This window comes from Tamandua tetradactyla, chromosome 2, assembly GCF_023851605.1.
Source record: "Tamandua tetradactyla isolate mTamTet1 chromosome 2, mTamTet1.pri, whole genome shotgun sequence".
Classification (NCBI taxonomy): domain Eukaryota; kingdom Metazoa; phylum Chordata; class Mammalia; order Pilosa; family Myrmecophagidae; genus Tamandua; species Tamandua tetradactyla.
The window spans coordinates 61,521,757-61,547,681 of record NC_135328.1 but is presented as its reverse complement, the minus strand read 5'-3'; the positions used below and the strand labels follow the sequence as shown (position 1 = coordinate 61,547,681).

At 44.3% G+C, this 25,925-nt stretch overlaps 1 protein-coding gene across 4 annotated transcripts in view; it reads right to left on the bottom strand.

The window, feature by feature from the left end:
* Positions 1-18: 18 nt before the first annotated feature.
* FAM219A (family with sequence similarity 219 member A) overlaps positions 19-25,925 on the bottom strand; it is a 66,123-nt gene continuing 40,216 nt past the window's right edge. Inside the window, exons 2-6 of one of the 4 annotated variants that reach the window (XM_077147884.1) lie at positions 9,611-9,710; positions 4,881-4,983; positions 4,560-4,640; positions 3,850-3,904; positions 19-3,333 (exon numbers count right to left, since the gene is read on the bottom strand). In XM_077147884.1, coding sequence (XP_077003999.1) covers positions 3,178-3,333; positions 3,850-3,904; positions 4,560-4,640; positions 4,881-4,983; positions 9,611-9,710 — 495 coding nt within the window. In that variant the 3' untranslated portion in view covers positions 19-3,177. Of the gene's footprint in view, positions 3,337-3,849; positions 3,905-4,559; positions 4,641-4,880; positions 4,984-9,610; positions 9,711-25,925 lie in introns of all 4 variants that reach the window. The other 3 variants (XM_077147886.1, XM_077147883.1, XM_077147885.1) reach the window with 3 other exon arrangements.

Below are 25,925 nucleotides of genomic sequence, written 5' to 3'. Positions count from 1 at the left end.
CACCTGGCTCAACCCCAACCTCAGGGAGGTGAGGAGGCCCAATTCCCTTCCTACCCCCCGGCCACTTCCTGCCTCAAGCCCATCAAAAAAGCCCAATTTCCAAGAGCTCAGAGGGCCCCTGGAGACCTTGTAGGCCAAGCTTCTCACTTTATTAAAGAGAAAATAGGTTGAGGGGCCAGGTGAGTGACCTAGACCTTGGCTTGGGAACCGTGGATGGAGATAAAGTGAAATGTGCGCTCAAAGGATCAGTTCCTCCCCTTCCCAGCCCACCTGCCCCTTGCCCACACCCCAGGGAGGTAGCTGAGGCTGTTTTGTTTGATGCTTTTAATATTATTATTTGTGTTACACAATACACAACCAAGGATGATGGGCAATACTGCAATGGAAATGTTAAAAAAAAAAATATTATACACGGCTCATGTCTTCCACACACCTTCCTGGAAATAAATTAGTGAGCACGGAGAAAACTGGCTGTGTGGCAGCCACAGTTGAGGGAGTGTTAAGGCAGTATCTACAAGGGGGAAGGGTGGCAGGACAGCAAGCTCAGGCCTTAACTCTTCCCCTCCAATCCCCCAGACAGGGAAGGAGGGAACCACGCATTAGACCTCGAAGCTATCTTCTGCCAGTTTCTTATATCTTCCTGCCATGCATACAATGCCCCAGTCCAAAGATCTTGCCTGTCAGGGATCTAGGTATTCCCTGTGGGGAGGGAGCTTTTCCCCAGTTTCTCAGGGCCAGAGAGGTTGAGCAACTGGCCACAGTCACACAGCAAGTCAGCAACAAAAGCAGCAGTCTAACTGAGCCCAGGTAGAGGCTCTGCTAAAAAAAAAAAAAGGAGATATCCATGTTCTAGAAGGGTGAGTCAAGGAGCCCGGGGTGATAGGAGTAGGAAACCGGGCTTTGGAGCCCAGACAACAGGGGTGAAGATTTTGACCAGGTTGGGGATGTGGGCTTAGATGGGGGTCAGTATGGCCTTACAGGCCCTGCAGTTGCCTTCTCTATTCTTGCCTCCCTTTGACGTTGCTCATCAACTAACTAGAGTCTCTGTACTCGAAGAGGTAAGGGTAGGTAGGGGGAGTGGGGAGTAGAGAGCTACACCCCAACACTATCTAGTTGGCAGCTGTTGGGTATGGGGCAGGGAGAGATGCTGCCCTTCCTAAACCAGCAGCCTCACTCCCTCCTCTCACTACTCCCCCTTCCAACTCCTTCCACCCAGGACAGGCATCTAGAGAGGGGGCTGTAGGTGTGTCCATTGCATGCTTGCACCCTGTGAGTGGTATGCACAAGAGTGGATACACCAGCAACATGGAGGAATGGGGGTATACACCTTGCCCTGGGATATGGAGTTTATGGGCATAGGCACTTTCATTTGTCTTTACATGGAGATAGGTCTGAATTGCCCAGCCCGGGATGGGGGTGTGTGTGAGGGGGTGGGCCCTGGTCACCTCCTCCCTCTTCTTTTTCAGCCACAGCTTTCTTGCCCCCACCCCCACCTCAACAAGAGAGCCACAGCGTAAAAGCGGCAATACACACATTCTGATTCGCAGGGACCCCGCATGCTGCACACACAACAGACAGACCCCAACTCCACATATTCACATTCATACACACACATGCCCAAACAGATCCACATGTACTCAGACATATGCAGGTCTTCATAGGAACTGCCCCCTTCCCTTTCAACACAGAGACACAAACTCAAGGATCCTCTAGGTGTACCAAAGACACATATCGACCTCTTTCCACACTTCCACAGAAATTCCTACAAAAAAAATTATTTTAGGTATGAAGAGACTTGAAAAATGTAGCTGCTGCTCATTTTATAGTTGAGGAAACTGAAGCCCAGAGAAAGCAAGTGGCTTGTTGAAGATCATAAGGAGGGTCAGAGCTAGGACCAGAACTCAGGCTTCTGCCTCTCAGTCCAGGGATCTCAGTCCATTTAACTGCTAAGCAGCCTCTCACACTGTTAACAGACCCCAGAGATGCTCCCCCAACGGGACACTCACATCCATGACAGAAACAGACACATACAGCTACAGATACCTGGTCCAACACAGAGACACAGACCCACATCCTGACAGACGTATGCACACACACATTCCGCCAGGCTCTCCCTACCACAAATAGGCAGCCACTCAGCCCCACGAATCCTCCTAAACTTTCTTGAAGATTATTACTAGGAACCAGCTTCTGAAACTTTGGGACAGGGTCAGATGGGAAGGGGGCACGTGAGGCTAGCCTTATCCCCTACTTCCTGTCTAAGAAAGAGATTAATGACCAGGAGATAGATATAGATAGATAGATGATAGATAGATAGATAGATAGATAGATAGATAGATAGATAGATAGATAGATAGATAGATAGATAAGAGATAGAGAGAGAGGGAGAGAGTGGGGCCGGGGAAGGAGTCAGAAAGATGCACTGATTATGGGTGAGTGAGGACAGATCATACTTCCTCAAACCCTGGCCTGTCTCCAAGGTTCACCCTCCCCTCACCCCCAACCCCCAACCCAGGGAGCAAGGAAGGGGGTGAATGGAGCAAAGAGGAGGAAGAAGGCATTGATCTAGTGGATTGGGGGTTGAGGTGGGGGGCAATACCCTGCTGGGCAGCTTTGCCGGGCTTCCCATCTGGAGATGAGGAGAAAACGCAAATAGGAACATAGGCAGGTAGGGGGTGTGTGGAGGAGCTCTGAGAAGCCGACCAGTCCCCACCGCCCTGGGCCTTCCTCCCTCCCAGCCCCTTTCATTGTCTGGCTGGGGCTGGGAGTTTCATGGTTTCCCTAGGGTGGGGTCAGGCCTCTGGCTTTATGATTCCTCCCCCCACTCATTACTGTTGGTTACTTTGTCGTCCAGTCCCTCCTCTTCCCCTCTACCGGACTGCAGCCTTGAGGGCAGGGAGGGCAGGGTGTTAGGCGATGTTCTCCAAGTAACTTAACAGCCCACGCCCCTCCTCAGCCCCCGGGGTGGAGAAGGACCCAGTTTTGGTTTCTCCGGCTCCATGAACACACAGAGGTACACGTCCTACCATAGGAGGAAGCAATGACTGTTACGAGGTTGGCGGCTGCAGGGGGCGCGGAACCCGGGGCTGGCGGACCAGGTGGGCAGGGGTCTGCCCCTGCCCCGCCCAGCCTGGCCCGCATCGGCCCCGCGCCGAGCGGCCGCGGGAGCCCCGCCGGCTACTGAATGTGGCAGGCGGTGGAGGACGTGGCCTGGCAGCACATGCAGGTGGGGTTCACGGACTTAGGGGGGATGAGGTCCAGGTCCTCATCGTCGGGGATCTCGTCTAACCGGTAGCCGTCCTTCAGCAGCTGGATGTTCAAATCTTGGTTGATCTGCTGTAGGCAAAGGGGAGGGGGGTCAGGCGCGCGGCGGCCCGGAGGCCCACCCGTGGACTAGGTTACCATCCCAGCCGATCCGGACCTCGACCGAGGGCAGCCACAGGGCAGCCCCGTCCCGGCAGGCATAGGTCTCTCGGGAACCCGGGATTCGCAGCTCTGTCTTCACTTTCTCACAGGCATATCCCCGCCCCAATTCATACCCCACCCCTTTCTAAAGGCACCTTCTCACCTCAGTCCTGCTAGTATTTGGGCCCTGTCCCGAGCTCAGGCCAGACCCGTACCGTGTCCCTGTATTTTACGCTCCATCCTTTGTAAGAGCTCCGCTTCCATCTCAAGTCCCTGAGCTTTCTCCGGCCTTTCCCTTCTTCCTGACTCTACCCTCCTGCGGGTCCCGCCTCATCTTAGGCCCCGCCCTCTACGCGGGACTCCGCCCATCTCTGCCTATTTCTCCTTTACAGAGGTGGGGTCTTTCTCGGGTGTGTCCCAGGGCGGGAAAGAGTGGGGCCTCACCTCAGCGGAGGAGTAGCCAGAGGAGGAATATCTGGACATGTCAAAGTCATCATCGCTGGCCGTGGAGGAAGGAGGGCAGAGAGGAAGTCATTCAAGAAAATGAAGTAAAAAACTGCCCCCACCCTACCCTCCATCATCAGTACCCCATCCCACCCCATAACAGCAAGATCTAAATAAAAAATGTGCTTGCTGTGCAAATGCAATTCTAAAACTAGGTTCCCTATCCCACCCTACTGAATAAATTGCCACCATTCACCTCCTTGGAGGGGGGGGTTAACCCCCTTAGAGATGTTACTCCCTCCACCTCCATTCTTCCTTTATTTTTTCTAGGCTCTATGGCCCTGCATTGTTGGATTCTCCCAAAGTCCAGGTCTAGCCAGGTGCGTTCCCAGCAGTAGGGCTCCTCTCAGAGGAGGCGAGGCATTTAACATGGCATCCTGCTGTTCAAAGGCAATATCAGGGCCATTCTAGGGACAGCCCTTGGTTCAGCTCTCCCACAACAGCAGCAGACCGGGTCAGCTCCCTTTCCCCTTTCTTGCCTCATCCTCAGGTTAAAAATGCCATTCCTTAAAGGATTCACCCTTGTACAGTTCCTGGCTGTCTGAGGAACACTCCGCTTCTGACAAAACAGCAGGTGTGGCCTGTCCAGCCCATTGTGTTCATACAGATTCCTGTGGCTTGCCCGGTGGCCCCCAGGCCCCTGTACATACCTGTCCGTGTCAAGGGCTACCAGTGGCTTCTCGTCTGGGCTCTGGTCAAGTGAGGAGTAGCCTTTATTGGGAACAACCAGCCTAGAAGGAGAAATTTGGGAGTTTGATTTGCAGCTGGAGCACATAAGCCTGGCAGGAGACTGGGTTGGACCCCCACCCCCCGATGACTTTCCTCCCTCCCTCCCCACCTCAGATCCAGTTGAGGCTTTGTCCTCTTGAAGAGGAAGTGGGGTTGAGGAGGGATGAAAGAGGGGGAAGCTCTGGACCAGCAGAGATAGGTGCTGGCTGGCAGAGTTCAGGTGGGGCAGAGGAGGCCTTTACCTCGTCCGGGCCATCACATTGTTCTTCTTGGGCTGCTGGTTGACGGGGCTACCCATGCTGCCGTTCTTCAGGGAGCCTTTCCGGGCCAGCTCCCGCTGCTTCTCTGCAGGGGAACATGGGAAGGAAGCTGTGTGCTGCCTCCAGTGCCACCTTACTTTTCCAAGCTGACCATCCTTTCCCTCCATCACATCCAGATCCACACTTCTTATACTCACTTCTAAATGCATTTTTGTATACACTATCCCTCCTTCCTAGGATGCCCGCCTCTCTCCAGCTCATGGTATCACCTGAAGGAAGCTGTCCCTGACTGCTCCATCCCTTACTGCTCATGGCAGCCTGGTCTGAGCATTCACAGTGAAGCTCCTCGCTTCTCTAGGGACTGAGGCTGGGACCCTAATTTCAGGACCCTGCTGCCCTGTGGAGATAGTACTTAGCCTTGCACATCCTGAAGCAGATGGCAGGGACAAAAGGAGGAGGTAGACTTCTGCCTTCTAGGAGCTGCAACTCCCATGTGAGGGGTTAGTGTGTATTTGATGCCAGGGAAAGCTGGAGAGGGAGAAACAATCATAGAGGGATGGAGCAGTCAGGGACAGCTTCCTTCAGGTGATACCATGAGCTGGAGAGAGGCGGTCATCCTAGGAAGGAGGGATAGTGTATACAAAAATGCATTTAGAAGTGAGTATAAGAAGTGTGGATCTGGATGTGATGGAGGGAAAGGATGGTCAGCTTGGAAAAGTAAGATCCTTTTATTCAGCCACTTACTTGTTCAACAAACATCTTGTGTCGCCAGTCATGTATCAGGTCATGTACTAAGGGACTAACGGCTCCCTCTGATTACAAGCTCAGAGTATGAAAGCTTTGAATGCCAGACAGAGGAGTTTGGGATTAATGTATAAGGCAAAAAAGGAACTACTGATGGTCGTAAAGTAGGAGGGGCAGAATAGGGAGTAGGTCGCTGGAGTTCCCCTATAGCCAGGTTACCTGAGTGATGCTTCTCACTCCTCTGCCAGCCTCTGAGTACCCCTAGGCTCCAGAACCTTCCAGGTGTAGCACTGAGAGTGTGTGTGGGAAGATCTTGCAGGAGAAGTTTTAGGGACAGCGGCCTCCTCTCCCTACATCTGTTCCCACAGTGGCTGTCCAGGCTCTGGAGGAGGCCCATCCATGCTTTCCTACTCATCTCAAGTAAAGCCCAGATTTAGGAAAAGGGCCTTTGGGTGGAAGAGGGCTTCTAGGGGAACACTCTCTCATAAAATAACCACAAGCTCTAGGGAGGAAGGATGGGAAGGACCTTTCCAGCTACTGTGAGTAACTTTGGAATTTCCTTTTACCCCTGTGTCTCCGGGTCTCTTATCTCCCAGACTCTCATCTGCCTGTTTCTGACCTTTCTTTGTCACTGCTCATCTCACTCCTTCAGCCTTTTTTTTCCCAGGACGCTCAGTGGTCATGATCACCCCAAACCTCTAGAGGGTGCAATTTGCCTTAAAGTTCCCTGTGGTGGCTTTCTTTTTCCCCAGTGCAACTGGGATAAGGTGAATTTTCTTGAGAAACTTTGGTGGTAATACAATAGGAAGAGTTAAAAAACAAAACAAAACCATGATGCAAAAAACCCCCACTTGCTGCAATTGTTTGAAATAGTGCAAAAAAAAATGCAAAGAACAAACCAGTCAAACCAAAGTGTGGGTTACTATACAGCCATTTAAATGAATGAAGTGATTCTCTATACACTGACATTGGAGAAGACTCAGAGATATTAAGTGAAAAAAAGTTTCAGAAAATGTGTACAGTATGATACCACTTTTGTTAGAATACAAAATAAAACAAGAAAAACTTTACAAGTTTGGAATGATTATCTCTGGGGAGGGAGTATGTGACAAGCTGGGGTGCAGTAAAATTACTTGCATTATTAAATTAAGAAGTAATAAAAAAACTGGCTGCAGTTTGAATCTGATGACCTAGGAAGATGAAAAAATTCCGCTTTTGTTTAGAAAAACACTTTGAGGAGCTCCCTGGATATGATCTGGAAAAAGCTGAATAAAGAACAGGACTCTGTGAAAAGGAGTCCTGGCAGCTGCAGCAGGGGTGGTGGGTGGGGTAGGGGTATGGAAGGAGGAGAAGGTTTAGAAGACATGGGAAAGGGCTCCTGGGAGGGAGAAGGAGGTCCAGTGTCTGGTGGGCAGCTGGAGCCTTAGGAGAAAGATGAACAAGAGGGTAGCAAGGATGGTAGAGGAGTTTTGAAGGATAGTGATGATAGTTTTAATGATAAATTCTTTTCTGAATGAATTGTGTTGTAATTTCTCTTCATGAAACTAAATTTTTAATAAATGTCTGTTTATTTATTTATTGGATCAGTGGAACTTTGGGCCCTGAAGAGAGAAGAGCAGTGTTCCGTTGTTCAGTATAGGGTGAAGTGAGAACAGTAGCTGTAGGAACATAGGGTGACCGCAAAGGAGCAGGCTGCAGTGTAAACTGACTTCAGAGTGGACAGGAGATAAACCCCTAAGGGGAAGGTGACTCTCAAAAGGGGAGTTTGGGTTTTCTAAGAAACTAAGGGAAGGTCCCCCCAAATGGGACCCAAATAGGCCCAGAGATCTGTTCCAAATAGGCTGAGGTTGGGATGGAGTTTGGGGCTGTTTCTAAGGTTTGGGACCCTCATTCCTTTCTATCCCTCAGACATAGCAACTGACAACCCTCCTCTAAGGCAGCATCCTGTCAGCCTGATCCAGCATTTGATGGAACTTCTAAGCCCTCTCTCTGGGCTCCTTGCTTTTTTTTTTTTTTACATGGGCAGGCACCGGGAATCGAACCCGGGTCCTCTGGCACGGCACGCAAGCATTCTTGCCTGCTGAGCCACTGTGGCCCGCCCTGGGCTCCTTGCTTTTATCCATGCAGGTCTCCCAGGAATCTTTGGAGCCTTCTTGGCCTCAGAGTTGCCTCTTAGAGTTTCAGGCTCCTGTAGAGAACTATAACTGCCCTCTTTGCCTTTCAGGAAGGAAATAAGGTACCTGGCAGTGTTAGTGGCTTGGTGACTTGAGTTTTGGGATCATCTAGCCTGAGTTGGGTAATTTGTGGTACCTCCCACCTTCCACCCTTACCTTTCAGCAGCTTGAGGCTGGCTATGGTCTGTGTCTTAGCTCCTTCACCTTGGCACTAGAATACAATTAAACACACCCATCCCCACTCCACAGCCTCATAGCCACAGAACCTCAAACATTATCTTCTGTGGTCTATTGGGGATAGGGGTAACAAAGTGACTGGCTGGCCCCAGTGCCAATACCCTAGGTGGTAGGTGGGGTGAGAACGGTGTAGACTTGGTAGAGCTGAAATACAGAATGCGACCATTCATCCTGGCTCTTGAGGTTGGCTGGTTCCCATAATGGGTGGTTTCCCTGGCTTTGTATCCTCTGTGGATCTGCCCCTTCCAGATGGCCGCCACATCTGTTCCTGACTTACAGGCCCTATCCTAAACTGCTCTGCCTCTCCACTTCCAGCCCAGGTTGGGGATGGGTTGGGAGGGCACAGCTCACGAATGGCTTACGTGGCATCATTTCTCCCTGCTGCAATTGACTCATCTTTCTACTAATAATTCTGCCTTACTCTAAATCTAATTAAGCTAATGAAGTAAACTCAATAACTTAGAAGTGAATTATTGATTTAGAACAGACTGATATTGTCATGTGTCCATACATGTCTTGCCCATAAGAGTCTAAACACGACTCCCTAGTCAGGGTCATGGCCCTGGGGACAGAGTGGTAGCTTCCCAGCCTTGCCCAGTCCTTTCCAGTCCCCCTAAGGCAAAAAGCCTTTGCTTCCCTGATGAGCCAACATCCTGCAGGAGGAACTATAGATCTTCTCTCTTTGGGAAGAGGGTCTGGCCTTTAGGGTGGGGTGATGGTGGGGTGTGTCAACTTCCCTGGAACAGAAGTCTTCAGGGAAAGGGCAAACAGTGACAACTATCTCCAAACCACCCATTATGGGAACTAGCCAACCTCAAGAGCCAGGATGAATGGTTGCATTCTGTGTTTCAGCTTTACCAAGTCTACACTGTTCTCACCCCACCTACCACCTAGGATATTGGCACTGGGGCCAGTCAGTCACTTTGTGACCCCTACCCCCAACAGACTACAGAAGATAATGTTTGAGGTTCTGTAGCTATGAGGCTGTGGAGTGGGGATGGGTGTGTCTAATTGTATTCTAGTGCCAAGGTGAAAGAGCTAAGTCACAGAAGAGAAAGGGCTGAATGGAAGCTGCAGGAGAGAGACAGTTGGACATCAAGGGGTGAAGAGCCTAAGACAACCTCGCTTTCTGGCCTTGCTGTCCCCAGTCTTGGAGGTGGGGTGGGGTGGGGGTGAGGGAGGTTTGATATGTGTGTGCATCTCCTACCTATGTGGTGTGCTGCGGACTTTCCCATCTCCCTCCCACTGTCATCCCTTTGATGGATGTCTTGGTGGGAAGGCTTTTGGACCCAAGCAGATGGGTATGATACCTCTCCAGTTAGCACAGCTCTAGGAGAGGCCCTGACACAGATAGGCCTAAACCTGGGGCTCCCCATGACCAACTGTACCCTGTCTATGTCCAGAAACCCAAACATCACCCTCTTTTTGGGCTTTTAGGTTTCTAGAGGTACTCCGTCCCAAAGGGTTTAGGATGAGAAATTCCAGGTCTCATTGCAGACCCAGCCCAGGGTGCCTTGTCTATTTCCCACTTCTCTCTCACCCCCTGGACACACTCACCCAGCTTCACTTGGAGCGGGGATGGTTTGTAATTCATGGCTACTGACTCACCCTCCCGGGCGTCACAGTCTCCGTCTGAGATGGAGGTGGCGGCTGGGTCCTGTGGGGAGAAAGCAGAGAGGCAGAAAGTTGCTAGGAAGTGAAACCAGAGGTTGCTGTCAGCCCTGAAGGGGACCTTCCCATCAGCCCTCTGGGCTTCTGGAGGCATTTGCCCCTGGTAGCAGGTAGGAGATCCAGGATGGGAAGGGCAGACCTGTTCACAATGGGAGAAAAACTCTGAGCCACATAGAAGAGCCAAGGCTCTCAGCCCTACTTATAACCAATGAGTATCTGTCCTTCAAAGTCCTCTGTAGTCTAGTCTCCTCCAGAAGGTCCACCGTGATTCTTTAAACCCACAGGATCTCTTCCAACCTGAAGTCCATACCAGTTGTCCTGCTCCTCAGCATCCTTCCTGTATACTCCTTTGGAAAAGTCTTTCTAGGTTCCATTGATTTAAGTTGGGACTGAGGTTAGAGAAGGTGTTCCCTGAGCCAGGCCTTCTCCCTCTCTGGCTCCTCTAGCATTGGACAGCCCCTGGTATGGGATCTAGAGAACTGAGTGGCCAAGCCAGGCCAAACTTCAAGGCTGCAACCACTAGACAAGAAAGAGTTCTAATGAGGACTTCCCCATTACACAGATGAATCCTAAAGTGGGTCTCCTGGGAAAACCTGAAAGGTTGGCAGCATATAGTAGATGAGAAGAAAAGTAAGCTGGTGGCCAGTTAGTCCTCTGCTGCCCAGAGTACCGAACATGGGGATGACACCCCAGAAGACAAGTAGAAAAGCATGTAACTCTGTGCATTGTCCAGGGACTGCAACCTTCTCAATCTTCCTCACTTTCCTCCTCACTCACCTCCCTGCATTGGGCTGGGCCTTGTGCTGCCAGGATCCTAACCTAGCCTCGCCATCCCTTCCAAAACCTCCCCAACCTCTGTCCTTATATGTCTAAAAAAGCCTCCCAGCCTCTGTGGGCATCTCCCTGGTGCTACCTGACAGCCCCCCTGGGCTCCTTCCCAGTGTGACCTGAGAGAAGGTTTCTCAAAAGGTAAATTCCATAAATTTGCCTGTTGGGGCCAGACCAGGGAAGCACTGGCATATTTCTAATTTCCTCAGTCATATTCCTTGGCTTTTTCTATAGCATTTTTCATGTTACACATAATACCCCCATTCAGAAATAGGTTCCTCCCTTAACTTTCAAAACATGTGTTCCCCTGGGTGATCTCTTACCTCTTTGACCATCATTTCTATCTCATCTCCTGGCCCTTTTCCCCCTCTGTAAGGTCCTGCCCTCAGCCCTCTAATCTCTCTTTGGGAAATCTTGATGTTTCCTACTGTTTGGATTAACATTTTTATATTGGTGACTTCTAAATGTATGACTTTCTCATTAGGCTTCTCTTCCCTAACCCTCCACCCCTTCCATCTCTTAAGTGTTAGGTCCTCACTGTCCTCTCCATGTAACTGACTTTAAAAACACAAAACTCCCAGGTACTTGGGGCTAACTTCATTCAATGCAGATGAATTCGTCAGTTTCTTCTCTGGAGAAGTCGGGAGGTAATCAGGTATCTGGGTAACACTGGAGGCAGACTATGCAGGAAGGATGGCACCTGGGCTGGGGATAACCTGGGCTGGGGATAGAGAAGCTGTTAAGCAACTTTGGTTCCAGGGACAAACATTTGGCCTGGAGGAGTTCCTGGTAGCATTTGGTCCCTGGGTGAAACCACACCATCCAGCATCTCTCCCTGTCACTGACCATGATGGAAGGCCATGTTATGGCAAGCACAAAGATCTCTGGCACTACACCCACAGACTCAAGCATTTTCTGTGGGCTTGCTGTAGGTCTTCTCTGGGAAACAGCCAATACGCCATGACCATCACACAGCAATGTGATCAGGGAGATTAAATGTAAAATATTCATGAATATATGTATTAGAGAGGAATCCAGGCAGAAGGAAGTATCTGGCTCCAAGAAATAAGTGAGAATTTAAAATGTTCCCAAGGGCATCTGACAGGCGTTGGCTAGATCCGGGAACAAGAGTGAAGATTAGCAAGATTATTAATAAACACTCAGCAGAGACAGACATTGAAATGCATTTCTCACAGCAACCCATGTTTCAGCAACCCTTCAAATAAGTTCTCCAAAGATTGCTGAGATGACTGATGGCCCAGTCTCACTGTTTATGGGACAGGGTACATAGGCTAATGGCCAGCACAAAGTCAATTTAGCTGGATGAAGGCAAAAATACTAGAAAAATCCTTAGTCTGGTCCTGTGATTTTCATTAAACTTTGTTCCCTGAGCCCTGTGCCTTGTGTGGGGCTGAAAGCGATAGGAGAGCAATGGGGAACTGGCTTCACTTCAAGAGTAGATCTATTTTTATTTCATTTACATATCAGGCTTCCTGCAAAATTTTGGTTGGAGAAAGTGTTCTTTAAAAAAAAGGTTTTGGGTTTTTTTGTTTGCTTTTTTTTTTTAAGGTTAAAATCCATTGAATTAATTCAATCAAGTCTTTTAAAAATGTTTTATTATGGAAATTATTAAGCCAATATGAATATAGATAAAATAGTATAATGAGATCCTATGTACCTATCACCAGCTTCAACAAATGACAATTTATCAACCCATTTTTTTTTTTAAATGAGGAAGCTTGCGCCCAGAGGGGAAGTGCCTTATTCAAGATCAAGGATGGAGTAGGTGACCTTTCAAAGCATGCAGGGTATGGCACAGGGAAGGAAAGAATGACTAAGACGTAAACCAGAGACAGGCCCTCTGGGAGGCGGCTCTATCCCTACAGGCCCAGGCATCAGTCTGTATGCTAACCTCCATCCTTTGCCTTCCTGCCCTAGGATTGTACTAGCTCACAGGCTATTGTCTCTAGCTGGCTGACCTACAAAGGTAGGCTGGGATGCAGGAGATCTGTGACACAGATGAGTAGAATGAAATTGGTTGAGCAAGGAAAAGTTGGAGAGTGAGAACCTTCAAGACTCATGCCCAAGGGTCTTAAGAAGAGAGGGAACTGGAGAAATACCCAGAAGGGACTGCTTTCCTGAATGAATAGCAGAGTTTTACAAGCTGCTCTGGAAGGTCTCTAGCTGGCAAAATATAAGACTTGTTGGGGGCTTTGTAGTTCTTAATGTAGGTCTTCAGATCCATGTGAACATAATCCTCACAAGTGCCCAGACAATGTGATTACCCCTCCAACATTCAAATTATACCTTTCCCCCATCAGGCATCAGCTGTGTGGTTTGGGTGGATTGACTTTACTCCCAGTGCTAAGGGGATGCCCTAACCAAAGGAAAACAATCCATATAATCCCATCTTCCTTGCCTCACAGACTGAAAGGCAGATTACAATGCTTAAAAGCAATTCTAAAAGCCAGATTGCCTGGGTTGAATTCCCACCTCCTCCATTTATTTTCTATTAAACTGGGCTCCAGTTTTCTCATCTATAAAATAGGACTAATATTAATACTCTGTCAAAAGGATATTGTGAAGATAAAGTGATTTAAAATGTGCACTTATACAGTACTCGGTACATAGTGAGCACTCTTTCGGTGTTAGCTGTAAAGTTGTCATTAGTATAGGTTCTGTGATGCCCGCAGAATCACACACAGTGGGCCCTGGGAATGATTGGCCCACAGCTGCAGCCCTGGCACCATGAAAGTTGTGGTGTGGTATATGGGGAAGTACATTTGGAAAAGGTACTGCGGGGCCCCCACCTGACCAGTGGGTATCCTGTCTCTTCTCTCTCTTCCCTCAATGGCACTTCATCTTCTCCACTTATTTATTTACTAATGCTAGGCCTAGGGCTTATAAAGATGAATGGAAAATAGACCAAATCCTTAAGGAGCTCCCGATATTATCAATAAAGGTAACAAGAGCCATATAAAAGTAGAAGGAATGGGCACACCAGTGTTCTTAGCATTATTCATAATTGCCAAAAGATAGAAACAATCCAAGCATTCGACTGAAGAATGGATAAACAAAACGTATACATATACAATGGAATATTAGTCATCTGTAAAAAGGAATGAAGTCCTGATGCATGCAATAACATGGATGAACCTTGATGACATTATGTTGACTGAAATAAGACAGACATGAAAGGACAAATATTCTATGATCTCATTACTATGAACTAATCATAATAAGAAAACTCATAGAGTTAGAATCTAGAATATAGGTGACCAAAAGATAGAATGGGGGTAGAGAATAGGGAACTGATCCTTAATTTGTGCAGAATTTCTATTTAGGTGGATTGTTAATGTTTGGGAAGGGATAGTGGCAATGGCAGCACATTATTGTGAGTATAATTAACAGCGCTGAATTATGTTTGTGAATGTGGTTGAAAGGAGAAGTTTTGGGTCATGTATATTACTAGAAGGAAAGTTAGAAGATAAAACACGGAACTGTATAATTCAGTGAGCCCTGTTATGGATGATGACTGTGGTGAAATGGATGATGACTGTGGTGAATAGTATAAATATAAGAATGTTCTTTCATGAATTATAACAAATGTACTTCACTATTATAAGGTGTTAGTAATAGGGTAGGGTGGCCAAGATGGCGGTTTAGCAATGTGCGCGTTTTAGTTCGTCCTCCAGATAAACTGCTAAATAACCAGAAACAGTACAGAACAGCTCCTGAGGCCACGCCAGTGACCGGACGCACAGCATACCCTAGTCTGGACCAGCTGGACCGGCTGTGAGCCTCCCCAGAACTGTGAGTTCCCCAAGCTGTGGCAGCCGGTGCCCCTCCCCCACAGGCTGTTTCCCAGTGGGGAAAGGAAAGAGAATTTAACAGTAGCAGGGGCTGAGCTCAACCAAACACCAGCTGTGGCATTAATTAACAAATTCTGACTACTAAAAATAGGCCCCAAGCTCAGGTGAACCTGGTCAAAGCGGAGGTTGCTCATTGGGCTATCGGAAAAAGAAAAAAAGAAAAGAAACAGAGGTTTTTGTGGCTGTGTTTCTACAAAGGCTGACTGCCTCTGGATTAAGCGGCAGGACTTCTCAGGCTGCAACTACCCCAGGCATAGGCAGAAATAAATCTTTTCAGGGCTTGTTTCCAGCCTGTGCCTTCCACAGCAGAGGAGTGAAGCCCAACTCAGGAGGAATCCCTCCCTCAAGGAATTCAGACCCCAGGGCTTGGTAATTTGAAGCCATTAAAACCAGCCTACAACCTCTCCTCTGTCTCCACCACGCCCCCCAGCAGGGAGAGTCTGCCAAAGTTAAAGGTACCACATCATCTTATGCTGGTGGGACCCTCAGGCAGACAAGCGCCACATACTGGGCAAGATAAGAAAAACAGAGCCCAGACACTTCACAGGAAAGTCTTTTAACCTGCTGGGTCTCACCCTCAGGGAAAACTGACGCAGGTGACTCCTTCCCCCTGATAGGAGGCCAGTTTGTTCTGGAAAACATGGCTGGGGTCTATAATACCTAAGTAGACCCTCCTAAGGGTGGGGGGAAAAGGCACTATACAAGCAGGGCAAGAAACAAGAAAACAAGAACCGAAAAATTCTCCTCTGTCAAACAAAACTTAAGCTAGAGGTCCAGAAAAACCTGAACTGAATGTCAAAGAACAGATAGACAACAAATTTATCCAGCAAGAAAATACTAGGTAAGAGACGTGAAAGCAATCTCCAGAATAAACTAATTAAGGTAATTAAATGTCTAGACACCAGCAAAAAATAACAAATCACAGCAGGAAAATTGAAGATATGGCCCAGTCAAAGGAACAAACCAGCAATTCAAATGAGATACAGGAGTAATAGGGTAGTATACAGGGAAAACACACCTCATATAAACTATGGACTATAGTTAATTCTTTCATTAATTGTAACAAAGGTACCACACCAGTGCAAATGTCAACAATAAAGGGTATATATTTTTATGTGACTTTTATGTAAACTTACAACTTCTCTAATTAAAAAAAAATTTTTTAATCATTATGCTAAGTGAAAGAAACCAGACACAAAGTACTACATATTATAAGATTCCATTTATATAAAATGTAAGTATAAATAAACCTAGAGATAGAATTAGATTAGTGGTTATGTACTAGTCTGGGGAAGGATAGAGGGATTGAGAGGTGACTGCTAAGGGATATGGGGTTTTTCTTTTTGGAGTAATGAAAATGTTCCAAAATTGATTGTGGAGATGAATGCACAACCCTGTGATTATACTAGAAGCCACTGATTCTACACTTTGTATGGATTGTATGGTATGTGAATATATCTCAATAAAACTGCTTTTAACAAAAGTAGAGGGAATGGGACAAAGAGGGTTGGGTAGGGAGAACATCAAAAATGAGGCACTTGAGAAGATCAAGTTTACCAGTTAGTTTAAGAGGAACAGAGGAAGGACTTTCAGGGAACAATAAGTGCAAAGGCTCAGAAGCATGAAATCAACATAGAACATTCAGGGAAGTCAGTATTTGCTATAGTTGAAGCCTAGAAAGTATAATGAATAATGCCAGGAAATACATAGCTGGTGGGATCAGGAGGGCTTGGGTCATAATAGCAAGTAGGTTTTGATTTTGCCCTTCATTCAGAAGTTGATGGGGAGACAATGAATAGCCTTAAGCAGGAGAGTAACGTGATTAGAATTGATATGGATAAAGAGTCTTCTTTAGCCATGTGGAAAGGAGGAAAGGGTATGAGACTGGAGGTAAGGATGACTAGGAAACTACTGAAACAGTGCCAGCAGAGATGACAGGGACCCGAACTATGCAGAAGCAGAAAATAAGAGGACAGGATGTTAAGGAGGGGAGAATTGGCAGCATTTAGAAATAAATGTAGAAGGAAGAGTCCAGACATTCCTAGTTTTCTGTCTGGGGTAATCAGGAAAGGAATATTAATTACTACCACAGACAATGGTGGAAGAGGAACAGCTGCACTGCCAGGGAAAACTCAGGAGTTCAGTTTGGGACATGTTGAGAGGTTGAGTTGCCTTTTGGACATCACTAGTTAGTAGGACTTGAAGTTTGGGAGCTCAGGAAAGAGATCTGGCCTGGTGGTGATGGAAGCCACAGAGTAGAACAAGCCCTCTCACAGATAATTAGAGTGACAAGAGATAAAGAACCAAGGATGAGGCCCTGGGGAACATCTAACCTTAGGGAATAAGTGGAAGAAGGATATTTGGTAGGAGCAGAAAGAAATGAGATGTAGGAAATGAATTAGGGAGCCACTGAAGTAGAGTTTCAAGATAGAAGAAATCAGCAGTGTCAAATAAGCAGATAAAGACAATATTTAGAAATAAGGAGTGGACAGGTGGCCTCAGTGAACATAGTTTTAGTTCAAGGGTAGGAACAAAGCCCAGATTACAAGGAATTTAGAAGGGGATAGGAGATGAGAAAGTAGATATGGTGAGCATAGACTATTCATTCAAAGAACCAGGGAGAGAAGGAAGGAAAAAGAATGGGTGACAGCAATAGGTGGCTTTGGGGTGGAAGGATTTCTTTCAAACCAGAGAACATCTGACCACTGTCTTATACTGAGGGGAAGGAAGCTGGATAGAAAAGCAAGTGGTTAATGGGACATGGTTGCTAAGGAGTCAAGAGGAGATGGAACCAAAACCTTGAACCAGAGGAGGGAGATTCTTTACTTAAATGGAAGGGAGTTGAAGATGGGGGGGGGGGGGGGGTGCGAGGTGAAGATAAGCATGGAGGTGGAAATGTGGGTGGGAAATTAGGAGAGTTCATTCTTAAAAGCTAAAGTTTCACTGTCCTATAGAAATATAGCCACTTCCCCTTTTGTCAAGGATAATTAAGTAAAGGAAGAGGATGGATACTAAGGTGGGGCTGGGAGTAAGGAAGAATAGGGGCACTTGGTGGCTGTCCAGGAGTGGAAGGAGATCAGACTGTCTAGATTCCTAGGTACAATCGTCATCTTTTCGCCCGGCCAGGAGCCGGTAGCCAGGATGAAAAGAGCTCTCCGTGGTGCTGAACAAGCCTGCCTTGGGTCTTGCGGACAGAGTATGGATGATTGAACAGAGTGATTTCTATCTTAGCTTTCCCATAGGGGAAGGATAATACGTCTGTCTTCATCTTCCAGGAAGAAGATGTCTTCATCATCTTCCAGGAAAATGGAATAAGTGAGGTATAAAGAGGCAAAGTGCTCATCAACCAATGTTATCTAATTTTTCTTCACAGAGCACACATGAATTTTTCTCTAGTTTTAGGGGGGTGTTGGGAAAAGCAGCTGAGTTGGCGAATGACAAAAGGCTACCTCTGGAATAGTCATGTCTGTACCCTGATCAGTTTCTTTAGATGAAAGCAAGGTGCAGGATGGACCTAGAGTAAGAACAGGGCAAGGAAAGAGGATAGTGCTAATAAGGAAACAGGAAAGCAGGGGAGACCTCAGGCCACCCTCTTGCAGCTGGGGGCAGCTGGTTAGAGCATCAAAGACCAACTCTGCTTCTTTCACAATTTGTCCCAGGGGCCAAGCTCAGAAACTACCTAGGTCTGTGGTCCCCAAGGCTATGTCACTTACCCAAATCAGCCTTTGGCAGTGGGTGGTGAAGAAACATGTTTAGATGTTTAGAGGGAGATTCAGCAAGTACACTCAATATCGTCATTTATTCCCCATGGCAGGGAAGAAAATTACCTATCAGAGAATATTCAGTGGCAATATAGGCATTGGTCAGAGCGATCGACTTCCCTGAAGATGGCTGCTCATTCAGCCTCTAAAGAATCCCTATCTGTTTCTGACACCTCAGTTCAATATGAGAAACACTTGGCCAATGGCAGCTTTTATACTGTGGTGTGACTTCACACCTCAGCTGAAGTCAAACTTCACACCCTCAGCTGAAGCCACACCTCACACACACATTGGCAATTTTTTGAGTATCATTTTTGGGCAGCTCCCACTTTTGTTCCCTAATTCCCGTTTTCCAGGATTTCTCCAAGAGCTGCCTGCAGTGTCAAGCAATAAGCCAGGACTTCTATCCTGTTGGAATATAATAAGGCCCTTAGAGAAGGACAAAAATCTCTAATAAGAGAATCAGGGAAATAAGGAGACAGTCTCCCCAAATGTTGTTAGCAGGTCTTACAAAGAGGGGAAGATCAGAAAAGCTGGAGAAAAAGGTGAAGCCTGAATTTGGGAGATGGGGCAGAGGATCCTCGCTAGCTCAAGGAAGCCTCTCCCATCAGTCTAAATCTCCCCAATCCTCTAGGTTTTCCTCTAAAAGCCCTCAATTCAAATAAAGGAAACATACGTACTGAATACTTAGTCTCCTTCTAGCTCTGTACTAGGTGCTGATATCAGAATGCAGAAGAGTGTTGAAAACACTCTTTTTTTCACCCACTCCACATTTCTGCAGAGCATTTTCAGGCAAAGTGAAATTCACCAAAAAGAACTGAAAAGGATTCTCATGCTAGAGCTAGAGTTTGGGACTCAAGCTGGTCCTTTGTGTAGCTTGAGGATTTTTTTGTCTCCTTAGGCAGCTCTAGGATAGAAATCATTATCAAAAACAGAATGGTAGGAATCGAAGGGAATTTCCTCAACCTGATAAAGGGCATTTATGAAACACCCACAGCTAACACTGTACTAAATAGTAAGAGACAGAAAGCTTTCCCTCTAAGACTGGGAACAAGACAAGGATGTCCACTGTCACCACTGTTATTCCACTTTGTGCTAGAAGGTCTAGCTAGAGCAACTAAGCAAGAAAAAGAAATAAAAGACATTCAAATCAGAAAGGAAGCAGTAAAACTTTCACTGTTTGCAGACGACATGGTCCTATATTCAGAAAGTCCCAAAAGAACTATGACAAAGCTATTAGAGCTAATAAGTGAGTTCAGTAAAGTGACAGGATACAAGATAATCATGCAAAAATCAGAAGTATTTCTATATACTAGTAATGAGCTATCCAAAGAGGTAATCAAGAAAAAAATTCCATTTATAATAGCAACTAAAAGGATCAAATATTTAGGAATAAACTTAACCAAGGATGAAAAGGGCCTGTACAAAAAAATGAGAAAACATTGCTAAAATAAATCAGAGAAGACCTAAGTAAATAGAAATAAATTCCACGTTCATGGGTTGGAAGGCTAAATGTTATTTAGATATCAATTCTACCCAAGCTGATCTACAGATTCAGTGTAATACCAATAAAAATTCCAACAGCTTATTTTGAGAAAAGGGAACTAGTTATCAAATTTATTTGGAAGCATAAGAGATCTTGAATAGCCAAAAACATCTTGAAAAAGAAGAATGAAGTGGGAAGATTCATGCTTCCTGACTTTAAAGCATACTATAAAGCCACAGTGATCAAAACAGCAAGGTGCTGGCAAAAAGACATATTGACCAATGGAATTGAATTGAGTTAAAAAATGAACCCTCAGATCTATGGTCAATTGATTTTTTAAATGTACTTTATTATGAAAAATATATACCAAGAAAAAGCAATAATTAAAAAGTACTCAACAAGTAGTCACAGAACAGATTTCAGATTTTGTTATGGGTCCCCATTCCACTATTTCAAAATTTTCCTTCTAGTTGCTCCAAAATAATGGCGGCTAAAAGAAATATCAAAATAGTGATTCACAAGTCATAACTTATTTATTAAATCCAATTTTCTCTGTTATAACTCTTCCTTCTCCTTTGATCCTTCTCCCAATCTATAGGGATCTTTAGGTTTGCCTGTTCTGACTTTTCCATGTTGAGAAGTGGTGTCAACCCTAAAGAATAGGGAGATGTAATTAGTTGATAATCTTGAAGAGGCTGGTCCTTCTGGGTTTCAGGATTTATCTGGCCCAGGAAACCTCCAGTCTGGGAAAGCAAACTTAGTGCAGAAAACTTTTATAGAATCTCAGTTTGAGCCCTAGGTTAACTCTTAAGAGTTAACAGGAGTGATTTTGGTTGGGGGTTAGCAAACCAAGCAATTAACTGAAGCTTACATAAAAGTAGCCTCCAGAATAGCCTCTTGACTCTTTTTTATATCTCTTAGCCCCCGATGTCTTATTTTACTACACTTTTTCCTCCCTTTTCATCAGGAAGGCATTGTCAATCCCATAGTGCCAGGACCAGACTCATCCCTGGGAGTCATGCCCTATGTTGTTAGGGAGACATTCACCCCTGAATGTCATGTCCCACTTAGGGAGGAGGATAATGGTTTTCCTTGCAGGGTTGGGCTTAGAGAGAGGCCACATCTGAGCAACAAGAGGTTTCCTGGAAGCAACTCTTAGCCTCATTATAGATAGTCTTAGCTTCTCCACTATAGGAATCAGTTACATAAGGGCAAGCCCCAAAATAAAGGGCTTGGCTTATTTTATTGGGAGTCCCCAATTGTTGAGAGGGTGCCCAGGGTTTCCCAGGATGGATAATTTAATAGTTTCATTTTTTTTCCTTTGGACCCTCAAGGGACTCTACCAATACTTTTAAGTTATCAGCCCACCACACTCCGAGATGTATCCAGGTAATACACTATGCTATATAGAATTACAAGGCCTCATTCCCATTCTGGACTCCAGGAGTTTCAGTTGTTTAAATGGGCTATCCAGACAGGTTGATTTAGATTGTGTGTTACAGAAAATTTAGGATCTAGACACATTAAACCTCTCTGCCTTTGGTCTCATACAGTAGGTGAAGGTCTAGAGTATATACACTATCATCTTTTACCCTGTATTCTGATTTACCTTAGTCCCAGTCAGATTGGCTTCATATTTATCTATAATTGAGACTTGATCTCTTTTTCAGTACTTTAACTGTTATTGTTGTAGCTATGCTAACTTTCAGGACTGCAGCACTCCATTTCTGGGTCTTAGCTGTCATAGAGTTACTCAAAGTTCCAGGAAAATATCAGCTGATACACATACTCAGTGTCTCAGAATCTAGAAACATATTTACAACTTCAAGCTAAGTGTGGCTGCTATAAGGGCTTACAATCTAGGCTCCAATTTTCTTGTATTTTCAGAAAGAGACCTTAGCATATTTGTTCTTTTGTTTCTGGCTTATTTTGCACAACATATTGCCCCCAAGGTTTTTCAGTTCGTTGCATGCCTCTTAACATCCTTCTTTTTCGTAGTTGCACCATGTTCCATCATATAAATGTATCACAGTTTGCCATTCTGTTTCTCGGTCATTGTACCCTTCGGCTTCCTCCATCTATTGGGCATCGTGGATAATGTCCAAAATAAACAAACCATGATCTTACAGTATCTTCACTTGGTTGTGCAATCAGCAGCACTCTCAATTTTAGACAATTTTCATTGGTTCATAGAGACAAAGAAATGGCAAACACAGCCTCACCAAGTGTCAAATTAAAACTACCTCTTATCACTGTCCCTTCCCCCAATTAATTGCCCCTGGTACTGTTATGGTACTATTGAAGACTTCCCCCCTGTTAACTATTGGCCATAGAATATAATTTTACTTTTCTCTGTATTCCCCTCTAGTATTGGCTCTTTCTCCAATATCAAACCTTTGAAATAGTTCATGCAAGAACTTATTTAAAATTGTAGATTTAATCATTGGGATAAATGGTACTATACATTCCCTTTCAATCCTATTCACTTTCAATATGGTAGTTACTTATAACCCCATCAATTACTTCCCATCACTTATATCTGTTCCCTTGCATTGAAATCCAACCTCACTGAGTAGCCCTTTCCCCATTTTTAGCTTCTGTGTACCTCTATGTTTGCTCTATTCTACAGTGTAATCTGAGATTACCTTTAACGGATTCATAATAGTAGAATCATACAGTATCTGTCCTTTTATTTCTGACTTATTTCATTCAGCATTATGTCCTCAAGGTTCATTTATGTTGTCATATATTTCTGGACCTCATTCCATCCTACAGATGATATATTCCATTTTATGTAATACCACATTTTGTTTATCCACTAGTCTGTTGATGGGCACTTGGATTGTTTCCATTTTTTGGCAATTGTGAATAGTGCCACTAGGAACATTGGTGTGCAAATATTTGTTTGTGTCACTGCTTTCAACTCTTCTATACTGAGTAGTGGTATTGCCAGGTCATAGGGCAACTCAATATTTAGTTTTCTGAGGAATCACCAAACTGTTTTCCACTGTAGCTGCACCATTATACATTCCCACCATCAGTGAATAAGTGTTCCAGTTTCTCCACATTCTCTCCAACACTTGTAGTTGTCTGTTTAATAGCAGTCATTATTATAGTGTGAGGAGATATTTCATTGTCATCTTGATTTGCATTTCACTTATAGCTAATGAAAATGAGCATCTTTTCATGTGCGTTTTAGCCATTTGTATTTGCTCATCGGAAAAATGTCTATTCATATTCTCTGCCCATTTTATAATTTGGTTGTTCTTTTGTTGTTGAACTGTATAATTTCCTTATGTACACAGGATACCAAGCCTTTATCTGATATGTGATTTCTAAATATTTTCTCCCATCGAGTTGTCTGCCTCTTCACCTTTTTGGCAAAGTCCTTTGAGGCACAGAAGCTCTTGATCTTTAGGAGTTCCCATTTATCTAGTTTTCTTTCACTGCTTGTGCTTTAGGTGTAAAGTTTAAGCAGCTACCTCCTATTACTAAATCTTGAAGATGTTTCCCTACATTTTCTTCTAGAAGTTTGATGGTACTGGCTCTTACATTTAGGTCTTTGATACATTTTGAATTATTTTTTTATAGGGTGTAAGGTAGGAGTCCTCTTTCATTCTTTTGGTTATTGATATCCAATTCTCCCATGCCCATTTATTGAAAAGACTATTCTGTCCCAGTTCAGTAAATTTGGGGGTCTTATCAAAGATCAATTTTCCATAGATCGCCGATGGTCTATCTCCACACTCTTGATTTTATTCCATTGGTCGATACTTCTATCTTTGTGTCAGTACCATGTTGTTTTAACCACTGTGGCTTTATAGTAAGTCAGGAAGTGTTAGTCCTCCCACTTAGTTCTTTTTTTTAGGGTGTCTTTAGCTACTTAGGGTCTCTTTCCCTTCCAAATAAATTTGATAACTAGCTTTTTCAAGTCTTCAAAGTAGGTTATTGGGATTTTGACTGGTATTGCATTAAATCTATACATCAATTTGGGTAGAAATGACATCTTAATGACATCCAACTTTCCTATCCATGAGCATGGAATGTCTTTCCATTTATTTAGGTCATTTTTATTTCTTTAGCAATGTTTCATAGTTCTGTGACATACCTGGTTAGACTTATTCCTAGATATCTGATTCTTTTGGTTGCTACTTTGAATGGAATTTTTTCCTTAGTTGTCTCCCAGATAAATGAAGATGTATGATGTATAATTCATCTAATGTGTCATTGGATTCAATTTGCTAGCATTTTCTTGAGAATTTTTACATCTAGGTTCATTAGGGAGATTGGTTGGTCAATTGATTTTTGCCAAGGCTCCCAAATCCATTCAATTGAGACAGAATAGCATCTTCAATAAATGGTGCTGGGAGAACTGGATATCCATATGCAAAAAAATGAAAGAGGACCCCTATCTCCTAGAAGAACTCCTAGAAGAAATGTAGGGAAACATTTTCAGGATCTAGCGATAGGTGGTAGTTTATTAGACCTTATACCCAAAGCACAAGCAATGAAAGAAAAAATAGATAATGGGAACTCCTCAAAATTGAGTAATTCTGTGCTTCAAAGGACTTTGTAAAAAAGGGTGAAAAGACAGCTAATTGAACAGGAGAAAATACTTGAAAACTACATACCTGATAAGGGTTTGCTATCCAATATATATAAAGAAATCCTACAATTCAACAATAAAAAGACAAACAACCCAATTTAAAAAGGTGCAAAAGACATGAATAAACATTTTTCCAAAAAGGAAATACAAATGACTAAAAAGCACATTAAAAGATGCTCATCTTTACTAGCTATTAGGGAAATGCAAATCAAAACCACCATGAGATATCATTTTATACCTAATAGAATGGCCACTGTTATACAAACAGGAAACTACAAATGTTGGAGAGGATGTCATAAAATAGAAACACTTATTCACTGCTGGTGTGAACATAAAATGGTACAGCCTCTGGGGAAGACAGTTTGGTGGTTCCTCAGAAAGCTAAGTATAGAGTTGCCTTACGACCGGGCAACCCCACTACTACATATATACGCAGAAGAACTGAAAGCAGGGATGTGAACATACATTTGCACACCAATGTTCATAGCAGCATCATTCACAATTGCCAAAAGATAGAAATAACCCAAGTGTCCATCAACCGATGAATGGATAAACAAAATGTATTATATACATACGGTGGAATATTATTCAGCAGCAAGAAGGAATAAAGTCCTGAAACAACCGACAACATGGATGAACTTTGAGGACATTATGTTGAGTGAAATAAGTCAGACACAAAAGGAAAAATATTGTATGATCTCACTATTATGAACTAATTATAATATGTAAACTTATAGACATAAAATGTAGAATATAGGTTACCAGGAAGTAGAATGAGGCTAGAGAATGGGGAATGGTTGCTTAATATATGCAATGTTAATATGTTAAATGTTTGGAAATGGATAGAGGTGATGGTGGCATGTTATTGTGAGTATAAGTAACAGTGCTGAATTGTATGTGAATGTGGTTGAAATGGGAAGTTTAGAGTCATGTATATTACCAGAAGGAAAGCTAGAGGTTAAAACATGGACCTGTATAACATAGTGAATCTTGTGGTGGATGATGACTGTGATTAACAGTTCAAACAAAAAAAAATTTCTTTCATAAACTAGAACAAATGTACAACACTATTACAGGGAGTTAACAATAGAGTCATATAGGGAAAATGCACCTATTGCAAACTGTGGACCAGAGTTAACAGTAATATCTTAATATTTTTCATGAACAATAACAAATATACCACACCAATACTTGGGGCCAATAATAGGGAAAATAAGAGGTAGGGGATATTTGGGGTTTTCTTTTTTCTTTCACTTTATTTTCATTTATTTTGGAGTAATGAAAATGTTCTAAAATTGTCGTGATGAATGCACAACTATGTGATGATACTGTGAGCTGTTGATTGTATACTTTGGATGGATTTTATGATGTATGAATCTGTCTCAAAACAGCCATAGAAAGAAAAAAACAAACAAAACAAAACAAAAACAGACAATGTTAAGCCTTGGTATCTTTGTGGTGGCTGTCATTGGGAGAACTAAAATGGAGGAGGGTAAAGCACCTTTTGACCCTAGGTCTGGTAATAAATGTAGCCATGGCAAGTTTAACAGATTTTCTATAATAAAGTACTACATGCTAAAATCTAAAACAAAAATCACACTTAGTTTTACTGCCTAGAGACAATCTCTGTTAAATCCTAATGCATTTC